General features: G+C 37.4%; 2 protein-coding genes across 2 annotated transcripts; both read left to right on the top strand.

Moving 5' to 3' along the window:
* The first annotated feature begins 264 nt into the window (after window positions 1-264).
* On the top strand, window positions 265-1218 carry LOC125120665 (olfactory receptor 5L1-like). Its single transcript, XM_047769149.1, has one exon. The coding sequence runs from the start codon at window positions 265-267 to the stop codon at window positions 1216-1218; it is 954 nt and encodes a 317-aa protein (XP_047625105.1).
* A 2442-nt stretch (window positions 1219-3660) lies between these two features.
* On the top strand, window positions 3661-11144 carry LOC125120666 (olfactory receptor 5I1-like). The gene is given in 5 exon segments (XM_047769151.1): window positions 3661-3709; window positions 9962-10015; window positions 10018-10110; window positions 10350-10519; window positions 10521-11144. Coding segments are annotated over 5 exon segments (990 nt in total).
* Window positions 11145-11437: the final 293 nt, after the last annotated feature.

An 11437-nucleotide genomic window follows, 5' to 3' on the forward strand; every position in this document is an offset into this window, starting at 1 on the left:
AAATGGTTTAAAGAATCACATTATGGATGTGAATGCATTTGTGTGATTTGTGAATTAAAGTATGAGCTCTATGCATTTGTATGCTACACTATCTGTATTTTTTCCTGAACTTCCAAAGGCAATGTTCTATTTCTCTGCTGAAGAAGTTTAACTATTTGATTTTTTCTAATGTCTTATTTAGGATGGAGTCAAAAACTGAATTTGTGATGATATAATGAAAAATAACTACTAAAATGTTTCTCCAGCGCCAATAGTATGGGGTCCATGGGCGAGGGAAACTGCACCTCCGTCACAGAGTTCATTCTCCTGGGATTCTCAGATGTCCCTGAGTTGAGAGTCTTCCTCGTCCTGGTGTTTCTTGTCATCTACGGAGTTACCGTCTTGGGTAACCTAGGCATGGTTGTGCTGATTCACGTCAGCCCTCGACTCCACACCCCCATGTACTTTTTCCTCAGCCACTTGTCCTTTGTGGATTTCTCTTACTCCACGATCATTGTGCCCAAGATACTGGCTAACATCATAAACGAAGACAAAGCCATTTCCTTCCTGGGGTGTGTTGTGCAATTCTACTTGTTTTGCATATGTGGAGTAACTGAGGTCATCCTACTGGCTGTGATGGCCTATGACCGCTTTGTGGCCATCTGTAACCCTCTCTTGTACAAGGTCACCATGTCCCGAAATGTCTGTGTGGAGCTAGTGTCTTGTTGCTACCTGTGTGGGACTGTGTGTTCTCTGATTCACCTGTGTTTAGCTCTGAAGATCCCATCCTACAGATCAAATGTGATCAACCACTTCTTTTGTGATCTGCCTCCTCTCTTATCTCTTGCTTGCTCTGATGTCACTATGAATCAATTGCTGCTGTACATTGTGGCCACGTTCAATGAGCTCCTGTCCAGTGTGATCATCCTCACCTCCTACTCGTTCATTCTCATCACCATCCTGAGGATGCGCTCTGTGGAGGGAAGGTCCAAAGCCTTCTCCACCTGTGCCTCCCACCTCACAACCATAGCTGTCTTACAGGGAACAATCCTTTTCATTTATTGTCGGCCTCGTTCTAGCATCAGTAGTGTGGATTCTGACAAAGTGGCCACGGTGTTCTACACTGTGGTGATTCCCATGTTGAACCCTCTGATCTATAGTCTGAGGAACAAGGACGTGAAAGAAACTCTCAGAAAAGTGGTGAAGTCAAAAATATTTTCCCAGAGAACAATATCATAGTGGGACTCAGGGTTCCAAAGTGAGGCTGGGTGGAATTGTGTAATGACAGGCTGCAGTGCTGGGGGTGGGGAACAGTCAAGAAGCAAGGAGCAATAGAGATGTTTTCTCATTCACTTCTCTTTGTGCCTTGTCAGTTTACATGCTTAAGATTGAGCATATTTCAATATTTGAAGCCCATTTTTTTCCTTTATTTAATCTAAAATGTGTTAAATGGGTCTGGGGAATGGATGTTAAGACTTGCTGTAAAGCGTTCATAGGCTTAATGAGGCAATCACATTTTATTTCAGTATCCATTATGGAAATGTAAGTTTATTTCCAAATTGGATACTTGTTATTTTACAATGGAAGACTCACCTTGTCAATTTAAGCACAGAACGAGATTCCCACAAGTGTATATATTCTGTTTATTTTTAATTTCTTACTGCCTATATTATTTTTTATTGTTGTCATTGCTGTGTCAAGTATTTTTGAGACTTTATATATCATCACATCTGAAAAATTGAGACATTAATAATAACTCATTCATGGAAATCTTAAGAAAGTTGAATAATTTTAGGTGATGTGCAAATAGGCTAGAACAATCCCCAGATCATAATAGCTCTCTTTCTCCATCTCTTGTGTCTGTGTTTCGTTCTCTTTGTCTCTCTCTGTGTCAGTGTGTTTGTATGCAAAAGCATATGTCATTTTATTGCACTTGACATATATTTTGTGTTTTTATTAATCTAAATTCAGTGTTTGTGGCAACTATGCATTAAGTATATTTCAGCCATTTTTTTTTTCCTCCCAAAATCACATTTTGTTAACTCCGGCAATATGTCAAATTTATTCATTATTCTGTTATTATTGTGATTGGTAATTAATGGTGATTGATTTACTATACCAAAAAAAAAATGCTATGGTCTGGAACCCAGAATCCAGTATCTCCTAGGTAGTATGCCTCTGTGTGTGTGTGTGTGTGTGTGTGTGTGTGTGTGTGTGTGTGTGTTCATAATGACTTAATAACGGTTATAATGAGGAGCAGGTAGAAAAATATAAAGAAACACTTTCTCTGTAACAATATATTTTGAATATGATAAGACTTCAGAAAACATCCTAATATTTATTATATCCAAGAGATCAGCTTATTTTCTGTGTCAACCTGAAAATTGGGACAAGAGAGAGAAAATAAATGAAAAGAGCAAGAGAAATATGAAAATGGAAGCATTTTAATGGCCAATGGTTTGGAATTTTTCTGTGAACTTTTTGTTCACTTTGTTCAAAGCTCCACTGGGAGTCACTATTTTTCAAAATGATTTACAGGACATTTTACATTTTAGAAGCATTCACCCCTAGGATAATATTTACAAAAACACTATAATTTGGTAATGTCCTTTAAATTTATGTATCAAGTATGTGTTTAATCTGTAGTTTATATTTTTATGTAATGATGGTCACTCTCTGGCAATTTAAAATATAAATACAATGAAAGGTAATCCTGCTCCATTTTATAGGGTATTTCAAATTTATATGATATTTTATGCTTAAATTTTAGGAAGTATAAAACTTATCGGGTTTTGTTTATGTGTTTGCTAAATGAAGGGGGATTACAAATAAATTTTCCAACTTCCTTTCCGAAACTAGGTAGTAACATTCACAGCAGAATTGATTAAGATTTCTTTCATTCTCTTTTGGAATGTGATATATCCATTAAATACACTAAATTTTTAAATAAATTATGTGCTTAGCATCCATCTTTCTGCCAGATGTTGAGTAATATCCCACAATCCCTACCCAATCTTCTTTTATTTTTATTTCATAGATAGCAAAGCCATATTATTTTATAATATTATTTTAACATTCAAGGTGCAAATTTTTATGTAGGTCTAATCTATCCTACTGCTCTTCTATTAGCCATTGTCATATTAAACATGGGAAGAACTATATTGTGCCTCTAGCTAGATACCATAATAGTGGGGGATGACATATATAAAGGACAAAAAAAAATTAAACCTCACATTGAATGGGACCAGACTGCAGTGGTCCTTGCAACTGTTTTGCCAAATATTTAATCTTGTTTAGTATTCACTGTGTAAGATGTAAATTTAAATCAATCATATAAGCATATGTTTATACCAGATTAAAAATAGCTTTTGAAAAGAATAATCAATACCTGACCAAAAAAAAATGTTCAGATGTTTTAAAGTAAGAATTAAACATCTCAAAAAATACCATGTTAAAGAAATAGGGGATAACTGTTCAGAGTAAAAATGGCCCATATTTTGAAATTTTAGAGTTCCTTTAATGATATAGGCACTCTAAGTGGAATCCAGCAGTGACCTCCCCCCATTCCAAGTACAAAGACCTTCTATGTCCCTTCCCTCGTTTGAAAAGCTGAACTTTTCCAGGCCTCCCTCAGTAACAAATAGTAGGTGCGAGCATTTAATGATCAGGACGATAGTTAGGATGGTAGACTCACAGACTCAGTGGTACATGTTCCGGGGTTGTTATACAGGTACTATAACTGCCACCAGAGGGAAAAAAACCCTAACTTCCTCTTCCTTTTTAGGACCACACCTGTGGCATATAGAATTTCCCAGGCTAAGGCTTAAATTTGAGCTGCCACTGAGACCAAGGCCTCAGCCAGAGCAACACTTAGCCTCATCCAAGGAGGAATCCAAGCCTCATCAGTGACCTATATTGCAATGAGTGACCATGTGTGTAGCAATACCACATCCTTAACCCACTGAGTGAGGCTAAGGTTTGAACATGCATTGTTAGTGGGTTCTTAACCCCCTGAACCACAATGAGAACTCCAAAAGCTAATTTCTTGATGACTAGACTGTGGTCATGACATAAGCTTCTCCATCTTGAGCAGTACTCATTCTATGGTACTGAAACTGTTCTAAAACTGGGCTTAAGAGACTGGAATTAACACTCTTGCTTATAATAATCTATGTCTTTTTGGACATAAAAATAATTCCAGCTTGTTCTGTCTGAAACTGTAAGCTGCCCACTCAAACTGTCAGCAAAGAGATGCTTCAAGCCCATGTTGACATCTTTCTTCCTAAGACCTCAATGCCTTTTCTCAGCATGAATCATTTATAGAGGATGGACTTCCCTCCCTAATTCCATAGAAATGGAATGATATTTGATGGGTAGGGGAAGGGGGAACAGATCTTTGTAGAAAATTACCCTACACAGGAAACCCCTTTTGCCTTGTCACTACAGCAAAGCTACATTGCAACTAAGTTTTTTTTTTTTTTTTCAAATGTCCCTGGTATTTAGAAGTTCCAGGGCCAAATATCAAATCCAGGCCATGGAAGCAACCTAAGCCACTGCAGTGACAACATCAAACCCTTAACCTTCTGTGCCACAGGGGAACTCCTGTAACTAAATTTATAACCAGAATCCCCTGTGCTCTGCTCAACTCCAGCTCTGGTACTCTTTAAAATATTTTGATCATGCAACACCTTGCCATTAACATGTTGACTCTTTCTGTACGTTAAAGAAATAGAAATGAAGGATAAGTAATTAACAGATGACCAGATTGCTTCCCTAGTTCTCCTTCAGCAATCTGGAGAATAGAATTTAAAGAAGATCATGGGGATTCAACAAAGGCTGCCTGTTGTGGGGGAAGGCTACAAGTCTGATCCCCTATGTCAATGGTTAATTGAGATTATTTCCCCTTTTTCCTTTGTAACTTTCATGAGCTGAATTTTCAGAGTTTGGTTTAAAGACATGAGCCCACTCTCTCCAAATGCTGCCTGCATTCTGACTTAAAGCCTCTTGGCATTGCTATTCAAGTGGTGAGCAGGGCCATCTGATTTCCATAACAGAAGCAGAGCCATCTTTGAAAATACAGGAGTTAGAGTTGTTCAGGATATTTTCAGCTACAGAAACTCATAATTTATAATTATAATGTAATAACACCAAATTCAGTGTGTGTTTGTTTTTTTTTATTTTTAAATACACAAAACAAACAAATGAACAATGAAACATTCATTCCATTGCACTTTTGTCCATGTCACTATCTGTGAGTTTAGTCAAATCCACCTGGACTCTGTGGCCTTCGTTTCAACCATAGTATTTATTCTGAAAGACAGCATTTGGACAGGAATCTCATTTTATTTTCAAATTAATCTTAACTTAGACATGATCAGCCTAAATGGAGATTTGAGGACACTGTTACTCAGTCTCAGGAGTGCTATCTCTGAATATTTTTCAAGAAATCAGAATTACATCAGACCATAGTAATTAATTTTAATTGAATATTTGGAGGCCTCTGAAGAATAAGACAAATAATTTTCTCTAAGGTCCTGGTGGTACAGGGAAAGAAAGCTAGTACAGAAGCCTTAGCCTCTCCCCCAAACCAAAAACGCTCTCCTGAGGCTGGACGGGGCTGCCTTTTCCACCTGCAAGGGTGTATGAAGGTCAGAGAAGATACAGATATTCTGTATCATATGTGGAATCTAAAAGACACCTTAGGTGCATTTATTTCTTCATGAGAAAAATCATTTGGGAGAAATTTTGAGCCACTGAAAACATTAAGTATCAGGAACAGGAAGCACATACTTTCTACAGAGACTTGTAGAGGGGACCTGGCTTAGCTGACATCTACATAGCAGTGTCTTAAACAAGTGTTCTCTGGGGGTGAGGAGTAGAAGGGCCCAGAATGATTCCAAATATATATCTCAATGCTTCTGGGAAATTTTATAAGAATTGAACAATGGCTAATAGGCAGGCATTTAAAAAAAACTGAATAAAAGTGAATCTTCTGGAGAAATAGAATCAATAGGGTAAGTTCTAAGTATGATTTTAAAGCATGGGAAAAAGAGGCTCATTCACAGGAGCAAAAAGAAAAAAAATGAGAATAAATTATATGGATAAAAATTGTATATCCCTTTTTTTCCAGGTTTAAAGATAATATAGATTGTTTAATCTATATAATAACATCATTCGGGATAAGGGACTAGATATTTTATTTGCACATAAGTCAAAACCCTTTTTCCTTAAAAAAACTAAAAGTATACCTACCATATGATCCAGCAATCCCACACTTGGACATGTATCTGGAGAAAACCATAAATTGAAAAGATAAATCAACTATACTTCAATAAAACTTAAAAAAAAAAAACATACATAGTTAATGTGAAGAAAAAAGAGAGAGAGAGAGAGAGAAATACAAATCAAAACTACAAGGAGGTATCACCTCACACCAGTGAAAATGGCCATCATTAAAAAGTCTACAAACAATAAAAGTTAGAGAGAGTGTGGAGATCATTTGAGATCACTAATATGCAGAAACACTTGTTTCTTCTCTTATTTTTCTCAGAGGAAACACAACATATATTATTTTATTTCCCAAACGTAACATATGGTAACATTGTCCCCCTGTGATAGAGTTCATTGCTGCTGGACAATCAAATTCAAGTGAGGAGAGAATTTTTCTCTGCTTGCTGTTCCTTCTCCTGTATGGAATCAGTTTTGGCCAACCTGGGCATGCCTGCACCAATTCAAGTCAGCTCTCTACTTCACACTCCCATGCACTTTTTCCTCAGACACTTGTCTTTTGCAGATTTTTGCTACTCCACAATCATTGTGCCAAATATGTTAATATCTCAAGCCTGGAAAAAAAATCCATCCCCTTTCTGGGGTTCATGGTGAAATTCTAATATTTTGCACGTGTGTAGTCACTGAGGTCTTCCTTGTTAACTCGGATGGCCTTATGACTGTTTTGTGCCCATCCATGGCCCACTGCTGTACAAAGTCTTCATGTCCTGAAAACTCCATACAGTGCTGGTTTCTGGCTGCTTACTTTTATGGAACTGTGTGTTCTCTGACTGACTTGCATTTAGCTCTTGAGATCCCATCCTATCGATCGACGGTAGTTAGCCACCTGTTTTGGGATCTATCTGCCATCTTCATTCTTGCCTTCTGTGACATTTCAAGTAATGAGCTCATGGTGTCTTGATTAATGAACTCAAGTCCACTTTCAATCATGGCCAGTGATTGGCAAGATCATTGCCGTGTGATCATCCTCACCTCCTGTGTGTTTATTCTCATCACCATCCTGAGGATGTGCTTTGCCAAGGGAAGATGCAAATCCTTTTCCACCTGTGTCTCCCACCTCACAGCATGGTTGTCTTTCAGGGAATAGTCATTTTCATTTACTGCCAGAAAGCTTTGATTTTAGGGTTTGCATTTTAGGGATTTTAGTTACATTTCTGTAAAACAGTCACATAAAATTTTATTTTGTATTTCTTTAAGTGGTTTTATTTTACACATAAAATCTGGTTACTTCTTCACTTGCAAATTATAGGGATGAATATGCATTTCTCATTCTCTTACCAAAAGCATCTCAATTTCCTGGCGGGGACCCAGCCTCTCCTGTTTGTAGGTCCTGGTCTTTGTATCCAAAAGCATTTGGTGAAGTATTTTTTCCTTTTTTTTTCTTTTTAGGAACACAACTGTGGCACATGGAAGTTCCCAACTTAGGGGTTGAATCGGAGCTGCCGGCCCATACCACAGCTCACGGCACTGATGGATCCTTAACCTACTGAGTGAGGCCAGGGATCGAACCTGCATCCTCATGGTTTCTAGTCAGGTTCATTTCCACTGAGCCACAGTGGGAACTCCAACATTTGTGACGTGTTCATGGCCAGTCACCAAGAGACCCAGTGATTGGTTTCTGAGTGGATGCTAGTTAGCTATGGACTTAACTGTGGGATTTTTCTGGAATTACTGGAAGATTAGTTTCTGCTGAAGTTAATCCTATGGGCAAATAGAGGCTCAAAATTGCTCATAGCTCTCTTTTTCAAGATATATATATATATTTTTTCTATATAGATATATTTATATTTCTTCGTTAGGCAACATCTTCTTTCTAAAATTCAAGTCTTCAAACATGCCATGGACCTCCTTGAAACCCCTTATAGTTTTTGTTTTTTTTTCCTCTACCATGTCTCATACACTATTCTTTACTTGACAAAATTCTAAGTGTCGAGTTCAATTTATCCTCTTTTGCTCTGTTTTGTATCTAGAACACTATCTGACACAAATTCATAGACTGAATGTATTTATTGAATTAAGACATTCAGATTGATTCTGGACTTAGATGGCCAAAATTCCATTTGCATATGATGCACATATAGCACATATTCAAATTATTGACTTCATTTGTAATTTACTTTCTACCTACATGGGCTTTTAAAAAAATTTTCTGTAGTCATTCTACTCTCATTTTGACTTTATGGATCTTCTCATTTTAAACACCTGGGTAGATGCAGGTTTTTTGCTTCTTTCTAGTTTATTCCATATCCTACTACATAGAAAACTCTGATGAGATTATTTGAACAGTTTAAATCAATTTAGATAGCAAGTATAGTAATCCAATTTTATGTATAATAATCAACCACTTAGAAAGCTGTAATATATTTTTCCTTGAGACACTATTAAGATGTAGAAAAACATATTTCATAATTTTGTGTTTAATCAACTCAGCAGAATTATAATTTCCCGGGTAAATGGTCCCACTGGGATTGGGTATCAGAGTATATGTGCCTGGGATTTGATGTGAGATGAGAAAGCTAATCTCAAAAGCATCAAAGCAAAATATAAAAAGGCTTGCATTATCCTAGAGAACTACCGCCTTCCTATGGGAGGCACACCTTTCTTCTAAGAACACAGAAGGCCTGATCAAATGGATTATAATAAAAAATTCCAATGGGCCAATTTCTTTAGTGTCAAAGTGTCAAAATTGATTTTTCACATGAAACATGAACTGATGTTAACAGTGTGGTAAGAAGGTAAATGAAAAAGATAATCTGGTAAGTGTTCTTATCTTAATCCTAGGATGTTAAAGGTTGATGGAATTTTAAGTGCTTATCTTCCACAGCCACTGATTTTATATTTATAAACTGATGTTTTGAGCTTAAACATGTCTGGGGTAACACAGGTTTTAAGTCCTCAAGATTTAGCCAACAAAAGCAACAGCAACTACAAAAACATTTAACACGAGGTTTCAAAAGGGCTGGATTTCAGAACTAGGATTCACTTATTTATGTAGCTTATTTAGAATCGTTTCGCTTTTTATTTTATCAGTGGATTTCAAGCACTGTTAGTAAGTTCCTTTGTTCCTCAGAGGCAAAACCACATCTCAAGGTAAAAAAGATGGAACTTCTACTCATCAATATTACACTTCTCCTGGAATGGCAATATTTTATTTTAACTAGGAGAGTAGAGGCTAGTTACTCTGAATTTGCTGTATAGCAGTGTAATCAACTGCAATCACTTGGTATTGATGGAAAATGAGAGAGCTAATGAAAGTCAGAGTGGAGTCCAGATTTCAAGTTCACCTACTGGTTTGATGGGGTGTCATTTAATGAGAAAAACAATGGCTTTAAAGAATAGAAGTTAATGTTATCAATATATATATATATAAAAACTATGCATCATGCTGTACTTACTGTATATATCTAGGTGTTATCAGGATGCCTGCACTGATTTAAAGTTACTATTCTAGGGAGTTCCCTTGTGGTTTAGTGGGTTAAGGATCCAGGGTTGTCACTGTAGTGGTTTGGATCACTGCTGTGGCACAGGTTCGATCCCTGGCCAGGGAACTTCCATGTGATGTGGTTGTGGTCCAAAAAACAAATACATACATACATATGTAAAATTATTATTCTAATTATTTTAACTATTTAAAAATTTTTTGTTAACATTGAGGTTATTATTAGCATTGCCATTTTTACTCTGTCACATCCAGGAGCACTGCAGAGAATAGAGATGGAGAATAGCACCGTGAAGATAAAGTTCTTTCTCAGGGATTCAATGACCATCCAGAACTACAGAATGTGCTTATTGCTATGTTTTTGTCCATTTACTCTGTTATGCTCATGGGGAAACTTAGGATGAAAACCTGACCAGAGGCTCACAGGAACCTAACCTTTATTTCTCCTAGGAGCCAGGGTTCAATACTGGCTAACTCAGGTAAATTTACAGAACACGGCCAACGCAAATAATGGTAATTGACTGTGCCTGGCAATGAAAATGTCATTGATGAAGTGGGAACCACAAAGGCGACAGAATAGAGAGATAACTGAATGTCATGACACCCATGGTGTGGGTCTGGGTCTGTGCATGGCCTTCTAAGTCACTCTGTGTGGGAGGTCAGTGCCCCTTGCACACCCCTATGTACTTTTTTCTGTGCGTATTGTCTTTCATAGATGCATGCTACTATTCCGTCATCGCCCCCAAGTTACTTGCTGACTTGCTTTCCAATAAGAAGACAATTTCTTACAATGGTTGTGTGGCACAGTTATATGTTTTTTTGCTCTTTGGTTGACATGGAATCTTTCCTATTGGCTGCCATGGCTTATGACTGGTATGTAGCCATCTGCAGGCCACTGCTCTATTCGGTTATTATGTCCAAAAGGATTTGCTGCCAGCTTGCCATTGGAGCCTTTTTGGGAGGCCCCATGAGCTTGGTTATTCACACCACTAATACCTTTTATCTGTCTTTCTGCTCCGAAGAAATTAACCATTTCTTTTGTGATATCTCCCCACTCTTCTCTCTGTCCTGCTCTGACATGTATATACATGATGTTGTTCTGGTGGTCTTCACTAATTTGGTGGAAGCTATCTGCCTTCTGACAGTTCTCTCTTATGTCTGCATCGTAGCAGCTATTCTTAAAACAGGTTCTTCCCAGGGAAGAAGAAAAGGATTCTCCACCTGTGCTTCCCATTTGACTGTGGTCACTATCTACCACAGTACGCTGATTTTCACTTATTTGCGCCCCAGTACTGGTCAGTCCCTGGATATTGACAAAGTGACCTCCATGTTCTATACCTTGATTATACCTATGTTGAACCCCCTGATTTACAGTCTAAGGAACAAAGATGTGAAAAATGCCTTTAGGAAAATGATGAGCAGGAAATTGCTTTATTAAGCAAGGATGACACTGAGCCTGAGAACTGTTCAACACTCTTTCTCGAGTATTGGTTCTAACCAATGGAAAAGTCAGCTTGATATAGAAGTTCCTCAATTCTATAGGCCAAGAGGACTCAACCATAAAGTAGGCCCAGAGCCTAACATTAGAGCCAGGCCTTCTCACATCACTTATATTATGCTTAATTCTTTATCATTTTCAAGTTGAAATTTTTATCACATTCATTGTTGGTGGAAGTGAAAATTAGTATTGTTTATAGAAGATTGTTTGCTAATATTTGTTATGGAGCATAA

Source organism: Phacochoerus africanus, chromosome 2, assembly GCF_016906955.1.
Source record: "Phacochoerus africanus isolate WHEZ1 chromosome 2, ROS_Pafr_v1, whole genome shotgun sequence".
NCBI classification, from domain to species: domain Eukaryota; kingdom Metazoa; phylum Chordata; class Mammalia; order Artiodactyla; family Suidae; genus Phacochoerus; species Phacochoerus africanus.

What these genes read in the sequence shown, in the direction of transcription:
- LOC125120665 (XM_047769149.1), top strand. Translation starts at nt 265, where the DNA reads ATGGGCGAGGGAAACTGCACCTCCGTCACAGAGTTCATTCTCCTGGGA.